General features: G+C 48.7%; 1 protein-coding gene across 3 annotated transcripts in view; it reads left to right on the top strand.

Moving 5' to 3' along the window:
* Nucleotides 1-20,843, top strand: part of mical3a (microtubule associated monooxygenase, calponin and LIM domain containing 3a) — a 637,446-nt gene that overhangs the window by 156,777 nt on the left and 459,826 nt on the right. For all 3 annotated transcript variants that reach the window (XM_070900720.1, XM_070900722.1, XM_070900721.1), the window contains exons 2-3: nt 2,670-3,012; nt 11,510-11,717. In XM_070900720.1, the coding sequence (XP_070756821.1) occupies nt 2,749-3,012; nt 11,510-11,717 (472 nt within the window). In that variant the 5' untranslated portion in view covers nt 2,670-2,748. The remainder of the gene's footprint in view (nt 1-2,669; nt 3,013-11,509; nt 11,718-20,843) is intronic.

Below are 20,843 nucleotides of genomic sequence, written 5' to 3' on the forward strand. Positions count from 1 at the left end.
TCCCCCTCCCCTGAAGGTGCTGACTCTCTCCCCTCCCCTGAAGGTGCTGACTCTCCCCCCTCCCCTGAAGGTGCTGTTGGGGGTTTAGGGCCAGGTTAGCAGCCCACCCTTCAGCTGCCCTGAGGGAGACTGAAGCAGGAGGCAGCAGCTGTTGCAACATTTCAGCTCTCAGATTTCCAAGGCTCGTGGAGCATTCTCCTATCTCAGCCAGACTCACACAGCAATACCCAGATTCAGCAACTCACACTCAGCTCAGAGCTGGGTGCAAATGTTAGCAAATCCTGATGCCTGAGGCAGTCCCACAAACACTCCCAGGGCAGGTACAGCACGGGTTAGATACAGAGTAAAGCTCCCTCGACATCATCATCATCATCATCATCATAGGCAGTCCCTCGAAATGAGGATGACTTGCTGCCACACCAAAAAAGGATAAGTTCACAGTGAAGGACCTAAAATTCCAGCTCTTGAGCTACATCCTGAAGGGTGGAAGATGCCTTGTATCTAACCCTTGCTGTACTTGCCCTGGGAGTGTTTGATGGGACAGTGTAGAGGGAGCTTTACTCTGTATCTAACCCTTGCTGTACCTGCCCTGGGAGTGTTTGATGGGACAGTGTAGAGGGAGTTTTACTCTGTATCTAACCTTTGCTGTACCTGCCCTGGGAGTGTTTGATGGGACAGTGTAGAGGGAGCTTTACTCTGTATCTAACCCCGCGCTGTACCTGCCCTGGGAGTGTTTGATGGGACAGTGTAGAGGGAACTTTACTCTGTATCTAACCTGTGCTGTACCTGCCCTGGGAGTGTTTGATGGGACAGTGTAGAGGGAACTTTACTCTGTATCTAACCCGTGCTGTACCTGCCCTGGGAGTGTTTGATGGGACAGTGTAGAGGGAGCTTTACTCTGTATCTAACCTTTGCTGTACCTGCCCTGGGAGTGTTTGATGGGACAGTGTAGAGGGAGTTTTACTCTGTATCTAACCTTTGCTGTACCTGCCCTGGGAGTGTTTGATGGGACAGTGTAGAGGGAGCTTTACTCTGTATCTAACCCCGTGCTGTGCCTGCCCTGGGAGTGTTTGATGGGACAGTGTAGAGGGAGCTTTACTCTGTATCTAACCTTTGCTGTACCTGCCCTGGGAGTGTTTGATGGGACAGTGTAGAGGGAGTTTTACTCTGTATCTAACCTTTGCTGTACCTGCCCTGGGAGTGTTTGATGGGACAGTGTAGAGGGAGCTTTACTCTGTATCTAACCCGTGCTGTACCTGCCCTGGGAGTGTTTGATGGGACAGTGTAGAGGGAGCTTTACTCTGTATCTAACTCTGTGCTGTACCTGCCCTGGGAGTGTTTGATGGGACAGTCTAGAGGGAGCTTTACTCTGTATCTAACCCGTGCTGTACCTGCCCTGGGAGTGTTTGATGGGACAGTGTAGAGAAAGCTTTACTCTGTATCTAACCCGTACCGTACCTGCCCTGGGAGTGTTTGATGGGACAGTGTAAAGGGAGCTTTACTCTATATCTAACCCCGTGCTGTACCTGCCCTGGGAGTGTTTGATGGGACAGTGTAGAGAAAGCTTTACTCTGTATCTAACCCCGTGCTGTACCTGCCCTGGGAGTGTTTGAAGGGACAGTGTAGAGGGAGCTTTACTCTGTATCTAACCCCGTGCTGTACCTGCCCTGGGAATGTTTGAAGGGACAGTGTCGAGGGAGCTTTACTCGAGGGACCGAATGGCCTACTCCTGCTCCTAATTCTTATGTTCTTGTATAAATATTGTTGGAGTGTAGTCACTGCGTAATGTGGGAAACGCGGCAGCCAATTTGTGCACAGCAAGCTTCCACAAACAACAATGTGATCGGGACCAGATAATTTGATTTAGTGATGTTGATTGAGGGATAAATATTGGCCAGGACAGGAGGGATAACTCCCCTGCTCTTCTTTGAAATAGTGTCAAAGGATCTTTTACAGCCACCTGAGAGAGAAGACAGGGCCTCGGTTTAACATCTCATCCAAAAGACGGCAGCACCAACAGTGTAGTACTTCCTCAATCCTGCACTGGAGTGTCAGCCTAGATCTTTGTGCTCAAGTGTCTGGAATGGGACAAACCCACAACCTTCTGACTCAGAGTTGAGAGTGCTGCCCACTGAGCCACGGCTGACCCTTATCTGAGGATTTGTTTCTGGAATCTGTGCTCCCATCCTTGCAGGGATTGGAGGGTGTGTGGCGACTGGCACGATTTGCTCCTGCCTTATTGTAAAGTGAAGTGCTGGCGCCCCCTGCCTGCATGGGCTCAGAAGTACAGCTCTGCTTTTCCTGTACATATGGTGATGGTTTCCTGAACTGGCTGGTGGTTGCGAACTTGCACTTCTTGTTTGGGGTCACAAGTGGTTAGACAGCGACACCCTGTGTCTGAACCTCTCCGAGCCGAGTGCTAAAGGTGCCATTAACCCAGGGAGTGACTGAGCTCACAGTGTGAGGGAGCTGGATTAATATCAGAAATAGATACAGCCATTAACCCAGGGAGTGACTGAGCTCCTTTCCCCCAGGTGCTGAGCTGGTTGTTATGAGTGTGATGTTTGAGGGAACGCAGTACTGGGAGGGTTGCTGCTGGATGTTTTGAGTGATGTGACACTCAGCAGCTATTGATTCATTCTAACCTCTTTCTAATCTTCTTTCTGAAGGGTCATGATGAGCGAAACTGTCAGCTGAAAAAGAGCAAATAAATTCCCAGCCTAGTATCTCGGGAGAGCGCCCTGCACCATGGGGGACGATGGGAAATTGAACATCGAGCTATCCCACTCGCTGTTCGACCACTTCATCCAGGCGACAACATGCAAAGGCACATTCAAAGGCTACCAGGAGCTGTGCGAGAGTCTGGGCATCTCTAACTATGAATTTCCCAACTTCTACCCCAAGCTCAAATCCAAACTCAATTATTGGAAAGCAAAAGCACTCTTTGCAAAAATAGACAAACGAGGCAGTCACAAGGATTACAAGAAGAACACAGCCTGTGCAAATACCAAGGTAAGACTGGAGCTTGCTGTTGGGCCACTTTCTTGGTTTGTTTTGTCTTGTTACTTTAAACGTCAGATTATACACACACACACACACACACACACACACACACACACTGCTGTAGTAATGCAGGCTCAGCACTTTATTGAAACTTCATACTATCCCCAACCAGTATGGGCGCACGTGTCTAGTCATACTTCACACAATCAGTATGTGAGCTCGGGTCTGTCCATCCTACACTGGTCCAGTATGAGAGTGAGCTGCTGAATAGTCATTCATTCACATCTCTTACACCAAATTTCACCTTTGGTCACTACATTCCGTGCAAACATAAGAAATAGGAGCAGGAGTAGGCCATACGACCCCTCGAGCCTGCCATTCAATCAGATCATGGCTGATCTTTGACCTCAACTCCACTTTCCTGCACTGTCCCCATATACCTTGATTCCAGAGTCCAAAAATGTATCTATCTCAGCCTTGAATATATTCAGACACAGCATGCACAGCTCTCTGAGGTAGTGAATTCCAAAGACTCACAACTCTCTGAGTGAAGAAATTCCTCCTCATCTCAGTCTTAAATGGCCGACCCCTTATCCAGAGACTATGCCTCCTAGTTCTAGACTCTCCAGCCAGGGGGAAACAACCTCTCGGCATCTACCCCGTCAATTCCCCTCAGAATCTTCTATGTTTCAATGAGATCACCTCTCATTCTTCTAAACTCCAGCGAGGAAAGAATCTACTCAATCTCTCCTCATAGGACAACCTTCTCATCCCAGGGATCAATCTAGTGAACCTTCGTTGCTCTGCCTCTAAGGTAAGTATGTCCTTCCTTAGATAAGAAGACCCAAACTGTACAGCGTATTCCAGGTCTGGTCTCACCAAAGCCCTGTACAATTGTAGTAAGACACTTTCCAGGCGCTAATGTTTTCAAACTTTTACAAAATTCGACGATTGTACTGCAGCGAGAGGCAGCAGGCGGGACAGTGAGTGGGGCAGCATTGGAAGGCCCATTCCCTCCCTTAAAGGGAAGGGCCATGGTTGCAGGCTCGGCAAAGGAAAAACTTACCTGGTCCCCGACGGCAACCGTGATCCGGCCCGATTGGCCCGCTGCTCTGCGGCAGAGTGGCGGGCTGATCGATCGCAAGGGAGGAAGTTGGAAAAAGATGAGAGGACAATGGCAATTTTTTTTTTACTTATCTGGCTCAGCTAGCCTTTAAGCACCGCCTCCGAAGCGCCGGCCGGCCTCCCGATCGGCGCCTCCTGCAGTTGCCGACGTTGTCGCCCGGCGATGCTGCAGGGAGCGGGATCTAGGCTCGATTCCGGGGCGATGATGTCACGGCGATCCCGTATATGGCGGGAGTCGATCCGCTCGCCGCGCCCGGTCGGTAAGCCGTTAGCGCCACATTATTGCCCCCTGGACGCGATAACTGGAGGCGCTGAGCCAATTTCTAGGCCAAAGAATCATAGAAATTTACAGCACTGAAGGCCATTCGACCCGTCGAGCCGCTTTGAAAGATCAGTCCTGCTTAGGCCGACATCCCGCTTTTTGTCCTTCCGACAATTCAGCCCCACCGCTGCCAGGAGCGCCTGTACTCCCACACGTAAACCCGCCAGTGGCTCAAGAGATGGACACAGGGCAGAGGCCTGGTCTGCACTACACTCTACTCTGCAGCTAATGGACAGAGCCCTTGGCAACACCTGATACAGACTGACTCCCCCCACTCCCTCACACTCCAAACCTTCAACTGTAAACCCATCCAATTTCTGCAGAAAATCCCATAATCAGTATATAGAATAACGTATACTCGGGGAGTGAGTTACAGGCTGGACTCTAATCGAGGGGTTCGGGGGGTTTATATATAGAATAACAGATACTCGGGGAGTGAGTTACAGGCTGGACTCTAATCGAGGGGTTCGGGGGGTTTATATATAGAATAACGTATACCCGGGGAGTGAGTTACAGGCTGGACTCTAATCGAGGGGTTCGGGGGGTTTATATATAGAATAACAGATACTCGGGGAGTGAGTTACAGGCTGGACTCTAATCGAGGGGTTCGGGGGGTTTATATATAGAATAACGTATACCCGGGGAGTGAGTTACAGGCTGGACTCTAATCGAGGGGTTCGGGGGGTTTATATATAGAATAACAGATACTCGGGGAGTGAGTTACAGGCTGGACTCTAATCGCGGGGTTCGGGGGGTTTATATATAGAATAACAGATACCCGGGAGTGAGTTACAGGCTGGAATCTAATCGAGGGGTTCGGGGGGTTTATATATAGAACAACAGATACCTGGGAGTGAGTTACAGGCTGGAATCTAATCGAGGGGTTCGGGGGGTTTATATATAGAATAACAGATACCCGGGAGTGAGTTACAGGCTGGAATCTAATCGAGGGGTTCGGGGGGTTTATATATAGAATAACAGATACCCAGGAGTGAGTTACAGGCTGGAATCTAATCGCAGGGTTCGAGGGGTTTATATATAGAATAACAGATACCCGGGAGTGAGTTATAGGCTGGAATCTAATCGAGGGGTTCGGGGGGTTTATATATAGAATAACAGATACTCGGGAGTGAGTTATAGGCTGGAATCTAATCGAGGGGTTCGGGGGGTTTATATATAGAATAACAGATACCCGGGAGTGAGTTACAGGCTGGACTCTAATCGCGGGGTTCGAGGGGTTTATATATAGAATAACAGATACTCGGGAGTGAGTTATAGGCTGGACTCTAATCGAGGGGTTCGGGGGGTTTATATATAGAATAACAGATACTCGGGAGTGAGTTATAGGCTGGAATCTAATCGAGGGGTTCGGGGGGGTTTATATATAGAATAACAGATACCCGGGAGTGAGTTACAGGCTGGAATCTAATCGAGGGGTTCGGGGGGTTTATATATAGAATAACAGATACTCGGGAGTGAGTTACAGGCTGGAATCTAATCGAGGGGTTCGGGGGGTTTATATATAGAATAACAGATACTCGGGAGTGAGTTACAGACTGGAATCTAATCGAGGGGTTCGGGGGGTTTATATATAGAATAACAGATACCCGGGAGTGAGTTACAGGCTGGACTCTAATCGAGGGGTTCAGGGGGTTTATATATAGAATAACAGATACTCGGGAGTGAGTTACAGACTGGAATCTAATCGAGGGGTTCGGGGGGTTTATATATAGAATAACAGATACCCGGGAGTGAGTTACAGGCTGGAATCTAATCGAGGGGTTCGGGGGGTTTATATATAGAATAACAGATACTCGGGAGTGAGTTACAGGCTGGAATCTAACCGAGGGGTTCGGGGGTTTATATATAGAATAACAGATACCCGGGAGTGAGTTACAGGCTGGAATCTAATCGAGGGGTTCAGGGGGTTTATATATAGAATAACAGATACCCGGGAGTGAGTTACAGGCTGGAATCTAATCACGGGGTTCGGGGGGTTTATATATAGAATAACAGATACCCGGGAGTGAGTTACAGGCTGGAATCTAATCGAGGGGTTCAGGGGGTCTATATATAGAATAACAGATACCCGGGAGTGAGTTACAGGCTGGAATCTAACCGAGGGGTTCGGGGGGTTTATATACCGCTTTAATGCTTTCACACTTCTGTTCTACATGATTCACAGCATGAGATCCAGTGATCTACTGACTTCCCAAAAGATCCAGTGGACTATTTACTCTCAGCATGGTATTTAGTGATCTGTTGACTCAAAGCAGGGGAGTTCTGGAAAGATGTGATTGCACTGGAAAGGGTGCAGAGGAGATTTACGAGGATGTTGCCTGGACTGGAGAATTTTGGCTATGAGGAAAGATTGGATAGGCTGGGAGTATTTTCTTTGGAACAGAGGAGGCTGAGGGTAGACCTGATTGAGGTGTATAAAATTATGAGGGGCCTGGATAGAGTGAATAGGAAGGACCTGTTTCCCTTGGCAGAGGGTTCAACAACCAGGGGCCTAGATTTAAAGTAATTGGGAAGAGGTATAGAGGAGATATGAGGAGAAATTTCTTCACCCAGAGGGTGGTGGGGGTCTGGAACTCACTGCCTGAAAGCGTGGTAGAGGCAGAAACCCTCACCACATTTAAAAAATACTTGGATGGGCACTTGAAGTGCCGTAACCTACAGGGCTATGGATCTAGAGCTGGAAAGTGGGATTAGGCTGGATAGCTCTTGGCCGTCGGCACAGACACGATGGGCCGAAATGGCCTCCTTCCGTGCTGTAAATTTCTATGATTTCTATCATATAGAATAACAGATACCCGGAAGTGAGTTAAAGGCTGGAATCTAATTGAGGGGTTCGGGGGTTTATATATACAATAATGGATACTTGGGAGCGAGTTACAGGCTGGAATCTAGTCGACGAGTTCGGTGGGTTTATATATACAATTACAGATGCCCAGGAGTAAGTTACAGGTTGCAATCTAATCGAGGGGTTCGAGGGGTTTATATATTGATTATCACATACCTGGGAGTGAGTTACAGGCTGGAATCTAATCGAGGAGTTCAGGGGGTTTAACAGATACCCGGGAGTGAGATACAGGTTAGAATCTAAACAAGGGGTTTAGGTGGTTTATATAGAACCGATACCTAGGAGTAAATTAAATTTCAAATGTAGTGAAGGAAATTAAAGGGTGTGGGGAGTGAGGGGGAGAATGGGTTAGACTGGGTGGGATATTAAAGGGTGTGGGAGTGAGGGGGAGAATGGGTTAGACTGGGTGGGATATTGAAGGGTGTGGGAGTGAGGGGGAGAATGGGTTAGACTGTGTGGGATATTAAAGGGTGTGGGAGTGAGGGGGAGAATGGGTTAGACTGGGTGGGATATTGAAGGGTGTGGGAGTGAGGGGGAGAGTGGGTTAGACGGGGTGGGATACCGAAGAGTGAGGGGAGAGTGGGTTAGACTGGTTGGGATACCGAAGGGTGTGGGGAGTGAGGGGAGAGTGGGTTAGACTGGGTGGGATATTGAAGGCTATGGGAAGCGAGGGGAGAGTGGGATTAGACTGGGTGGGATACCGAAGGGTGTGGGGAGTGAGGGGAGAGTGGGTTAGACTGGGTGGGATATTGAAGGCTATGGGAAGCGAGGGGAGAGTGGGATTAGACTGGGTGGGATATTGAAGGGTGTGGGAGTGAGGGGGAGAATGGGTTAGACTGTGTGGGATATTGAAGGGTATGGGAAGCGAGGGGAGAGTGGGATTAGACTGTGTGGGATATTAAAGGGTGTGGGAGTGAGGGGGAGAATGGGTTAGACTGGGTGAGATATTGAAGGGTGTGGGAGTGAGGGGGAGAATGGGTTAGACTGTGTGGGATATTGAAGGGTATGGGAAGCGAGGGGAGAATGGGTTAGACTGTGTGGGATATTAAAGGGTGTGGGAGTGAGGGGGAGAATGGGTTAGACTGGGTGGGATACCGAAGGGTGTGGGGAGTGAGGGGAGAGTGGGTTAGACGGGGTGGGATACCGAAGGGTGTGGGGAGTGAGGGGAGAGTGGGTTAGACGGGGTGGGATATTAAAGGGTGTGGGGAGTGAGGGGGAGAATGGGTTAGACTGTGTGGGATATTAAAGGGTGTGGGGAGTGAGGGGGAGAATGGGTTAGACTGTGTGGGATATTAAAGGGTGTGGGGAGTGAGGGGAGAGTGGGTTAAACTGTGTGGGATATTAAAGGGTGTGGGAGTGAGGGGAGAGTGGGATAGACGGGGTGGGATATTGAAGGGTGTGGGAAGCGAGGGGAGAGTGGGTTAGACTGTGTGGGATATTAAAGGGTGTGGGAGTGAGGGGGAGAATGGGTTAGACTGGGTGGGATATTGAAGGGTATGGGAAGCGAGGGGAGAGTGGGATTAGACTGGGTGGGATATTAAAGGGTGTGGGAGTGAGGGGAAGAATGGGTTAGACTGTGTGGGATATTGAAGGGTGTGGGGAGTGAGGGGAGAGTGGGTTAGACGGGGTGGGATATTGAAGGGTGTGGGGAGTGAGGGGAGAGTGGGATTAGACAGGGTGGGATACCGAAGGGTGAGGGGAGAGTGGGTTAGATTGGGTGGGATACCGAAGGGTGTGGGGAGCGAGGGGAGAGTGGGATTAGACGGGGTGGGATACCGAAGGGTGTGGGGAGTGAGGGGAGAGTGGGTTAGACTGTGTGGGATATTAAAGGGTGTGGGAGTGAGGGGGAGAATGGGTTAGACTGGGTGGAATATTGAAGGGTATGGGAAGCGAGGGGAGAGTGGGATTAGACTGGGTGGGATATTAAAGGGTGTGGGAGTGAGGGGGAGAATGGGTTAGACTGTGTGGGATATTGAAGGGTGTGGGGAGTGAGGGGAGAGTGGGTTAGACGGGGTGGGATATTGAAGGGTGTGGGGAGTGAGGGGAGAGTGGGATTAGACAGGGTGGGATACCGAAGGGTGAGGGGAGAGTGGGATTAGACGGGGTGGGATACCGAAGGGTGTGGGGAGTGAGGGGAGAGTGGGTTAGACGGGGTGGGATATTGAAGGGTGTGGGGAGTGAAGGGAGAGTGGGTTAGACGGGGTGGGATACCGAAGGGTGTGGGGAGTGAGGGGAGAGTGGGTTAGACGGGGTGGGATATTGAAGGGTGTGGGGAGTGAAGGGAGAGTGGGTTAGACGGGGTGGGATATTGAAGGGTGTGGGGAGTGAGGGGAGAGTGGGTTAGATGGGGTGGGATATTGAAGGGTGTGGGGAGTGAGGGGAGAGTGGGTTAGACGGGGTGGGATACCGAAGGGTGTGGGGAGTGAGGGGAGAGTGGGATTAGACTGGGTGGGATACCGAAGGGTGTGGGGAGCGAGGGGAGAGTGGGATTAGACGGGGTGGGATATTGAAGGGTGAGGGGAGAGTGGGATTAGACTGGGTGGGATACCGAAGGGTGTGGGGAGCGAGGGGAGAGTGGGATTAGACGGGGTGGGATATTGAAGGGTGTGGGGAGAGAGGGGAGAGTGGGTTAGACGGGGTGGTCGAAGGGTTGAATGGCCTGTTTCTGTTGTTTCTGTGGCAGTTCTGTGCACTTTGTAGAAGACGCCACAGCTCAGTAAAACTCTGATGTGGCGCTAGTTTGAACGGAAGGCCAGTTTGGTCGTGTCAGTGATGTGTATGGTACCCAGCTCACCTTGGACATGCCACCTACTGCTCTGGTCGTCTGGGCATTTTAATATTGGCAAATGCCGAGGCACTCATAGCATGCTCGCATCTTCCCTTTTCAGGGGCAAAGCGAGGTAGACCCTGCCCTTCTCTGACACCTGCTGCTCTGATTGCAGTGTCCTGCAGCAACTCGTCAGTCTCCAGACACTAGATGGAGGGCTTGGTGGAGGGGGAACCAATCTTGGGCAATGTGGGATGAGCTGGAGTCTGTGGGAAGACTGCATGAAGTGTAAGAGTGCAGCCGCAGGCTCCCTCTACACTGGGCTCGCGCTCTGTTGCTGGCTGGCAGTGAGATTGGGCATGGGGTCACTGGTGTGGTCACTGGTCGGGTGAGTGGTGGGGTCACTGGTCGGGTGAGTGGTGGGGTCACTGGTTGGGTCACTGGTGGGGTCACTGGTAGGGTGAGTGGTGGGGTGAGCAATGGGAGAGAAGGGAAAGCCATACAGCCCACCGTGCCTGTGCCGGCTCTGTGAAAGAGCTCTCCAATTAGTCCCACTCCCCGTTCTTTCCCCATAGCCCTGCAAATTTTTGCTCTTCAATATTTATCCTAGTTCCATTTGAAACTTATTATTGAATCTGCTCCCACCGCCCCTTCCAGATCACACAACTCGCTGTGTGAAATAAATTCTCCTCCTCTCTCCCCTGGTTCTTTTGCCAATTATCTTAAATCTGTCTCCTCTGGTCACTGACCCTTCTGCCAGTGGAAATATATTTACTCTATGAAAACTCCTCATGATTTTGAATACCTCTATTAAATCTCCCCTTAACCTTCTCTGCTCTAAGGAGAACACCCCCAGCTTCTCCGGTCTCTCCACATAACCGAAGTCCCCCATCCTTGGGACCATTCCAGTAAATCCCCTCTGCACCCTCTCCAAGGCCTCGACATCCTTCCCAGAGTGCGGTTCCCAGAGTTGGACACAATCCTCCAGCCGGGGCGGAACCAATGTTTGATACAGGTTTAGCATAACTTCCTGACTTTTGTACTCTCTGCCTCTGTTTATAAAGCCCAGGATCCCAAACGCTTTTTAACAGCCTTCCCAACTTGTCCTGTCACCTTCAAAGACTTGTGTATGTACACTGCCCGGTCTCTCTTACTTTGCCCCTTTTAATGGGGGTGACATTAAAGTGTCACCTTGCACTTCCTTTGGCACCTCTCACTGCTCTCCCCAGACCAGGGAACCCCTGTGTGTGGAAGGTGAGCCCTCTCCCTTCCCTCCCTCCCTCCTACCCTCCGCTCTCTGACTGGCGCTCTGAAAGCAGAGAGCGGGAGCTGCTTGACCTGCCCACAGCTCCCTGCAGTACGTATACACGGCCCGGGCTGTCCTGTTTTCACTGCACTAACCCACCTTCTCTCCTCCCTCCTGCAGTGCCTGCTGATCGGAGCTGGTCCCTGCGGCCTGCGCACGGCCATCGAGCTAGCGTTCCTCGGAGCCAAAGTCATCATCGTGGAGAAGCGTGACACCTTCTCCAGGAACAATGTCTTGCACTTGTGGCCGTATACCATCCAGGACCTACGCAACCTGGGAGCCAAGAAGATCTACGGGAAGTTCTGTGCCGGAGCCATTGACCACATCAGTGAGTGGCTTTCTTCCCTCCGTGATACAAAACCTGGTGAAAGACAACACACGGGGTTTACTGTGCCCTCACCGACTCTCCCTGCCGCACACTTCTGGGGGAGGGCAGCTGCAGCCTCATTTACCAAGGGGTACAACCTCACAGGGGGCTCTTCTGAAGTTAAGAATGTTGGGTCAGTTATATTGTAGTCAGCACCATCACAAGATTCAACAACATTGAAACATAAGATTCTGAGGAGGATTGACAGGGTAGATGCTGAGAGGCTGTTTCTCCTGGCTGGAGAATCTAGAACTAGGGATTACATAGGATGTACGACACAGAAACATTCGGCCCAACCAGTCTATGCCAGCGTTTATGCTCCCCTCGAGCCTTCTCCCATCTTTCCTCATCTAAATCTCCGCATATCCCTCTATTCCCTTCTCCCTCATTTGCTTGTCCAGCCTCCCCTTAAATGCATCGATACTATTTGCTTCAACCACTCCCTGTGGCAGTGAGTTCCACATTCTCACCGCTCTCTGGGTAAAGAAGTTTCTTCTGAATTCCCTGTTGGATTTTTTGGTAACTATCTTATATTGATGGCCTCTACTTATGCTCTCTCCACAAGTGGAAACATTCTCTCTGTATCCACTCTGTTACGTTTAGAACAATTCCACAAGACTGTATACTGTAAGCTCAAACTGTTGTGACCTTGGTCTCTTTAATGCAACTCCAGAGTGAGGAAGCAGCATGGTAGACTGCCTTTTATACCTGCTTGCCCAGGGTGTGCAGGTGACCCTTGGGTCTCCAACAGGTGCACCCCCTGGTGGCAAGTCTTACACACTTGTAAAGTTTACATACATAACATCACTCCCCCAAAAGTCTTAGATACAAGTTATTTATAAGTTGAGGCGATCCGGGGCTCTGGTTCCCGGGTTGATTGCCTGAGTTGAAGTCCTGGCATGGGTGAGTTGGTCGGATCATTGCTGCACTGTAGTGTGGCTGGTCTGATCAGACTGTCGGGCATGGTGGGTTCATCCTCGTGGTTGACAGAAAGGTCGGTTGCTGGTTGGGTGTGTGTTGGTGGATCAATGATGTTAATGTCCTCTTCAAACTGTTTCTGGTTGTCAGTGAATTGCAGTTTGGTCTGATCCAAGTGCTTTCTGCACGTTTGTCCATTCAAAAGTTTGACAACAAACACTCTATTCCCCTCCTTGGCTAAAACAGTGCCAGCAACCCATTTGGGACTTGACCATAATTAAGAACAAACACAAGGTCATTAACCTCAATATCACGTGATACAGCCGCGCGATCATGGTACACGTTATGCCGGTAACTCCGGGTTTCTACATGATCATTGAGATCCGGGTGGACTAAGGAGAGCCTGGTTTTGCGTGCTCTCTTCATTAACAATTCTGCAGGGTGAACCCCGGTCAGCGAGTAGGGTCACGTCAGGTAGCTGAGCAGAACCCGAGATAACCGGGTCTGCAGGGAACCGTCCGTCACACATTTCAAGCTCTGCTTGACAGTTTGGACTGCCTGTTCCGCTTGACCATTAGATGCAGGCTTAAACGGGGCAGCCTGACATGCCTGATGCCATTGCGGGTCATGAACTCGTTGAATTCCGAGCTGGTGAAACATGATCCATTATCACTAACAAGAATGTCGGGCAAACCATGGGTGGCGAACATGGCCCGGAGGCTTTCAATGGTGGCAGTGGATGTACATGATGACATTATTATACATTCAATCCATTTAGAATAAGCGTCCACTGCTACAAGGAACATCTTTCCTAGAAAGGGGCCAGCGAAATCTACGTGGACCCTAGACCAGGTTTGGAGGGCCATGACTCAGTGGGGCTTCCCTTGGTGCATTGCTCAACTGTGAGCAAGTGTTACATTGATGTACGCATGATTCCAATTCCGAGTCAATGCCGGGCCACCAAATGTGCAACCTGGCGATAGCCTTCATCATGACTATGCCTGGGTGGGTACTGTGTAGGTCGCAAATAAATGTCTCCCTGCCTTTTTTTGGCAAAATCACGCGATTCCCCCATCGGAGACAATCCAAATGGATGGACATTTCTCAATGTCTGGTCTGTGGCGGATTACATAGTCATACACAGATAATGTGAGTGCCCATCTTTGGATGCGGGATGAAGCATTGGTGTTCATACCTTTGCTTTCTGAAAACAGCGAAATGAGCAGTTTGTGGTCGGTTTCGAGCTCGAACCGGAGTCCAAATAGGTATTGGTGCATTTTCTTAACCCCTATACGCATGCTAATGCTTCTTTCTCAACCATACTGTAGGCTCTTTCAACCTTAGATAAACTTCTGGACGCATATGCAACCGGTTGCAGTTTGCCTGACACATTGGCTTGCTGTTACATACAACCGACCCCGTACGAAGATGCATCACAAGCTAGTACTACACAGGTCATACAATACAAGTAACTTGTTAGAACATAGCAGGTTTCTGGCCTTATTGAAGGCTGTCTCTTGAGATTTACCCCAAACCCAGTCGTCACCCTTGCGTAAATAAATGCAAAGGTTCCAGCAAAGTGCTCAACCCCGGTAGAAAGTTACCAAAATAGTTGAAGAGTCCCAGGAACGAACGCAACTCCGTCACATTCTGTGGTCTGGGTGCATTCTTGATGGTCTCCATCTTGGAGTCCGTGGGTCTGATGCCATCCGCCGCAATCTTTCTCCCCGAAAATTTGACCTCTGGCGCCAGGAAAACACACAGAGACCTTGGTACCTTTAATGTAACTCCAGAGTGAGGAAGCAACATGGTAGACTGCCTTTTATACCTGCTTGCCCGGGGTGTGCAGGTGACCCTTGGGTCTCCAACAGGTGCGCCCCCTGGTGGCAAGTCTTGCACACTAGTAAAGTTTATATACATGACACACTCTATCAAAACCTGTCATAATTTTAAAGACCTCTATTAGGTTACCCCTCAGCCTTCTCTTTTCAACAGAAAAGAGACTCAGCCTGTTCATCCTTTCCTGATATGTACACCCTGCATTTCTGGTATCATCCTTCTCTGCACCCTCTCCAGTGCCTCTTTATCCTTTTTATAATATGGCGACCAGAACTGCACACAGTACTCCAACTGTGGTTTAACCAAGATTCGATACAGGTTTAGCATAACTTCCCTTCTTTTCAATTCTATATGTCTCGAAATAAACTCTTGTGCTTAGTTTGCTTTTTTTATGGCCTTGCTGAACTAAGAACGTAAGAAATAGGAGCAGGAGACGGCCCTTTGGCCCCTTGAGCCTGCTCCACCATTTAATAAGATAATGGCTGATCTGATCATGGATTCATCTGATTATTCCCTTATCGCTCAAAAATCTGTCTATCTCCGCCTTAAAGATATTCAACGACTCAGCCTCCACAGCTCTCTGGGGCAGAGAATTGCATAGATTTATAACCCTCTGAGAGAAGAAATTCCTTCTGAGACTATGCCTCCTAGTTTTAGTTTCCCTTATGAGTGGAAATGTCCTCTCTGCATCCACCTTGTCGAGCCCCCTCATTATCTCATATGTTTCGATAAGATCACCTAATTCTTCTCCAATGTGTACAGGCCCAACCTACTCAACCTATCCTCATAAGTCAACCCCCTCATCTCCGGAATCAACCTCGTGAACCTTCTCTGAACAGCCTCCAATGCAAGCATATCCTTCCTTAAATACGGAGACAAAAATTGCACGCAGTACTCCAGGTGTGGCCTCACCAATACCCTGCACAGTTGTAGCAGGACTTCTCTGCTTTTATATTCTATCCCCCTTGCAATAAAGGCCAACATTCCATTTGCCTTCCTGATTACTTGCTGTACCTGCATACTAACGTTTTGTGTTTCATGCACAAGGACCTCCAGGTCCCTCTGTACTTCATCACTTTGCAATTTTTCTCTATTTAAATAATAATTTGCTTTTCTAATTTTTCTGGCAAAGTGGATAACTTCACATTTTCCCACATTATACTCTATCTGCCAAGTTTTTGCCCACTCACTTAGCCTGTCTATATCCCTTTGCAGATTTTTCCCACCCATCTTTGTATCATCAGCAAACTTGGCTACATTACACTCGGTCCCTTCATCCACCTCATTAATATAGATTGTAAATAGTTGAGGACCCAGCACCAATCCCTGCGGCACACCACTAGTTACTGTTTGCCAACCGGAAAATGACCCATTTATCCCGACTCTCTGTTTTCTGTTAGTTAGCCAATCCTCTATCAACGCTAATATATTACCCCCAACCCCGTGAACTTTTATCTTGTGCAGTAACCTTTTATGTGGCACCTTATCGAATGCCTTCTGGAAATCCAAATACACCACAACCACTGGTTCCCCTTTATCCACCCTGCTCATTACATCCTCAAAGAACTCCAGCAAATTTGTCAAACACGATTTCCCTTTCATAAAACCATGCTAACTCTGCTTGACTGTATGATGTTTTTCCAAATGTCCTGTTACTGCTTCCTTAATAATGGACTCCAGCATTTTCCCAATGACAGATGACAGGCTAACTCTATTTATTCCCTTGCCATCAATGTCCTCCCTTACTTTACTCTTTCCTATGCTCTCCTTTCCTGTTTTGTTTATATTTAGGCAGGTTACGTTTCTTGTAGATCCCTCCCCCCATCTTACTAGTTTAAAGCCTGTGCCACCTCCCTATTTACCCTTTCCGCTAGGATACGGGTCCCATCCCGGTTCAGGCGGAGCCGGTCCTGTCGGTACAGCTCCTTCCTGTCCCAGAACTGGTGCCAGTGTCCCATGAAAAGGAAGCCCTCTTTCCCACACCAGCCCTATAGCCACGTGTTAATTCTCCTGATCCGTCGGCTTCTATGCCAATTTGCATGTGGCTCGGGCAATAACCCAGAGATTATTACCCTCGAGGTCCTGCTTTTTAAATTTAGCTCCTAACTCATGATACTCTTTCAGCAGGACCTCCTCCCTGCTCCTACCTATGTCATTTGTTCCGACAGGAACAACAACATAGAAACATAGAAAATAGGTGCAGGAGTAGGCCATTCAGCCCTTCGATCCTGCACCACCATTCAATAAGATCATGGCTGATCATTCCTTCAGTACTCCTTTCCTGCTTTCTCTCCATACCCCTTGATCCCTTTAGCCGTAAGGGCCATATCTAACTCCCTCTTGAATATATCCCCAATGAACTGGCATCAACAACTCTCTGCGGTAGGGAATTCCGCAGGTTAACAACTCTCTGGGTGAAGAAGTTTCTCCTCATCTCAATCCCTTATCCTAAGACTGTTTCCCCTGGTTCGGGACTTCCTCAACATCGGGAACATTCTTCCCGCATCTAACCTGTCCAGTCCCGTCGGAATCTTATATGTTTCTATGAGATCCCCTCTCATCCTTCTAAACTCCACTGTATAAAGGCCCAGTTGATCCAGTCTCTCCTCATATGTCAGTCCAGCCATCCCTGGAATCAGTCTGGTGAACCTTCGCTGCATTCCCTCAATAGCAAGAACGTCTTTCCTCAGATTAGGAGATCAAAACTGAACACAATATTCCAGGTGAGGCCTCACCAAGGCCCTGTACAACTGCAGTAAGACCTCCCTGCTCCGATACTCAAATCCCCTTGCTATGAAGGCCAACATACCATTTGCTTTCTTCACCGCCTGCTGTACCTGCATGCCAACTTTCAATGACTGATGAACCATGACACCCAGGTCTCGTTGCACCTCCCCTTTTCCTAATCTGCCGCCATTCAGATAGTATTCTGCCTTCATGTTTTTGCCCCCAAAGTGGATAACCTCATATTTATCCACATTATACTGCATCTGCCATATATTTGCCCACTCGCCTAACCTGTCCAAGTTACCCTGCAGCCTCTTAGCATCCTCCTCACTGCTCACACCGCCACGCAGTTTAGTGTCATCTGCAAACTTGGAGATATTACACTCAATTCCATCATCTAAATCATTAATGTATATTGTAAAGAGCTGGGGTCCCAGCACTGAGCCCTGCGGCACTCCACTAGTCACTGCCTGCCATTCTGAAAAGGACTCGTTTATCCCGACTCTCTGCTTCCTGTCTGCCAACCAGTTCTCTATCCACGTCAGTACATTACCCCCAATACCATGTGCTTTGATTTTACACACCAATCTCTTGTATGGGACCTTGTCAAAAGCCTTTTGAAAGTCCAAATACACCACATCCACTGGTTCTCCCTTGTGCACTAGTTGCATCCTCAAAAAATTCCAGAAGATTCGTCGAGCATAATTTCCCTTTCATAAATCCATGCTGACTTGGACCGATCCTGTCACTGCTTTCCAAATGCGCTGCTATTTCATCTTTAATAATTGATTCCAACATTTTCCCCACCACTGATGTCAGGCTAACCGGTCTATAATTACCTGTTTTCTCTCTCCCTCCTTTTTTAAAAAGTGGTGTTACATTAGCTACCCTCCAGTCCATAGGAACTGATCCAGAGTCGATAGACTGTTGGAAAATGATCACTAATGCATACACTATTTCTAGGACCACTTCCTTAAATACTCTGGGATATCGACTATCAGGCCCCGGGGATTTATCGGCCTTCAATCCCATCAATTTCCCTAACACAATTTGCCACCTAATAAGGATATCCTTCAGTTCCTCCTTCTCACTAGACTGTCGGTCCCCGAGTACATCCAGAAGGTTATTTGTGTCTTCCTTCGTGAAGGCAGATGCAAAGTATTTGTTCAATTGGTCTGCCATTTCTTTGTTCCCCATTTGAAATTCACTTGAATCCAACTGCAAGGGACCTACGTTTGTCTTCACTAATCTTTTTCTCTTCACATAGCTATAGAAGCTTTTGCAGTCAGTTTTTATGTTCCTGGCAAGCTTCCTCTTGTACTCTATTTTCCCCCTCTTAATTAAACCCTTTGTCCTCCTCTGCTGAATTCTAAATTTCTCCCAGTCCTCAGGTTTGCTGCTTTTTCTGGCTAATTTATATTCCTCTTCCTTGGATTATTTAATACTATCCTTAATTTCCCTTGTTAGCCAAGGTTGAGCCACCTTCCCCGTTTTATTTTTACTCCAGACAGGGATGTACAATTGCTGAAGTTCATCCATATGATCTTTAAATGTTTGCCATTGCCTATCCACCGTCAACCCTTTAAGTATCATTTGCCAGACTGATCTAGCCAATTCACGCCTCATACCGTAAAAGTTACCTGTCTTTAAGTTCAGGACCCTAGTTTCTGAATTAACTGTGTCACTCTCCATCTCAATAAAGAATTCTATCATGTTATGGTCACTCTTCCCCAAGGGGCCTCGCACAACAAGATTGCTAATTAGTCCCTTCTCATTACACATCACCCAGTCTAGGATGGCCAGCTCTCTGGTTGGTTCCTTGACATATTGGTCTAGAAAACCATCCCGAATACACTCCAGGAAATCCTCCTCCACCGCATTGCTACCAGTTAGGTTAGCCCAATCAATGTGTAGATTAAAGTCACCCATGATTATTGCCATACCTTTATTGCACACATCCCTTATTTCTTGTTTGATGCTGTCCCCAACCTCACTACTACTATTTGGTGGTCTGTACACAACTCCCACTAGCATTTTCTGCCCTTTGGTATTCCGTAGCTCCACCCATACCGATTCCACATCATCCAAGCTAATGTCCTTCCTTACAATTGCATTAATTTCCTCTTCAACCAGCAACACCACCCCGCCTCCTTTTCCTCTCTGCCTATCCTTCCTGAATGTTGAATACCCCTGGATGTTGAGTTCCCAGCCTTGGTCACCCTGGAGCCATGTCTCCGTGATGCCAATCACATCATATCCGTTACATGCTATCTGCGCAGTTAATTCATCCATCTTATTCCGAATACTCCTCGCATTGAGGCACAGAGCCTTCAGGCTTGTCTTTTTAACACACTTTGCCCCTTTAGAATTTTGCTGTAATGTGACCCTTTTTGTTTTTTGCCTTGGGTTTCTCTGCCCTCCACTTCTACTATTCTCCTTTCTATCTTTTGCTTCTGCCTCCATTTTATTTTCTCTGTCTCCCTGCATAGGTTCCCATCCCCCTGCCATATTAGTTTAACTCCTCCCCAACAGCACTAGCAAACACTCCCCCTCGGACATTGGTTCCTGTCCTGCCCAGGTGCAGACCGTCCGGTTTGTACTGGTCCCACCTACCCCAGAACCGGTTCCAATGCTCCAGGAATTTGAATCCCTCCCTGCTGCACCACTGCTCAAGCCACGCATTCATCTGAGCTATCGTGCGATTCCTACTCTGACTAGCACGTGGCACTGGTAGCAATCCTGAGTTTACTACTTTTGAGGTCCTACTATTTAATTTAACTCCTAGCTCCCTAAATTCGACTCATAGGACTTCATCCTGTTTTTTACCTATATCGTTGGTACCTATCTGCAACACGACAGCTGGCTGTTCACCCTCCCTTTTCAGAATGTCCTGCACCCGCTCCGAGACATCCTCGACCCTTGCACCAGGGAGGCAACATATCATCCTGGAGTCTCAGTTGTGGTCGCAGAAACGCCTATCTATTTCCCTAACAATTGAATCCCCTATCACTTTCGCTCTCCACTCTTTTTCCTGCCCTCCTGTGCAGCAGAGCCATCCACGGTGCCATGAACTTGGCTGCTGCTGCCCTCCCCTGATGAGTCATCCCCCTCAACAGTACTCAAAGCGGTGTATCTGTTTTGCAGGGGGATGACCGCAGGAGATCACTGCACTACCTACCTTGCACTGCTTTTCCAGTTGGTCTTCCATTCCCTATCTGGCTGTGGACCCTTTACCTGCGGTAAGACCAACTCGCTAAACGTGCTATTCACGTCATTCTCAGCATCGTGGATGCTCCAGAGTGAATCCACCCGCAGCTCCAGTGCCGCAATGCGGTCTGTCAGGATCTGCAGGTGAATGCACTTCCCACACACGTAGTCGTCAGGAACACTGGAAGCGTCCCTGACTTCCCACATAGTACAGGAGGAGCATAACACGTGTCCGAGCTGTCCTGCCATGACTTAACCCTTCGATTAACCTGATTGGGCAACAACAATGTTAAAAGGTTACTTACTGATAAAGAAAAACTACTTACCAATCACCAGCCAATCACTTACCCCCTTGGCTGTGACGTCACCCTTCGCTTTCTTTCTACTTCTTTATAT

Source organism: Pristiophorus japonicus, chromosome 15, assembly GCF_044704955.1.
Source record: "Pristiophorus japonicus isolate sPriJap1 chromosome 15, sPriJap1.hap1, whole genome shotgun sequence".
Lineage (NCBI taxonomy): Eukaryota > Metazoa > Chordata > Chondrichthyes > Pristiophoridae > Pristiophorus > Pristiophorus japonicus.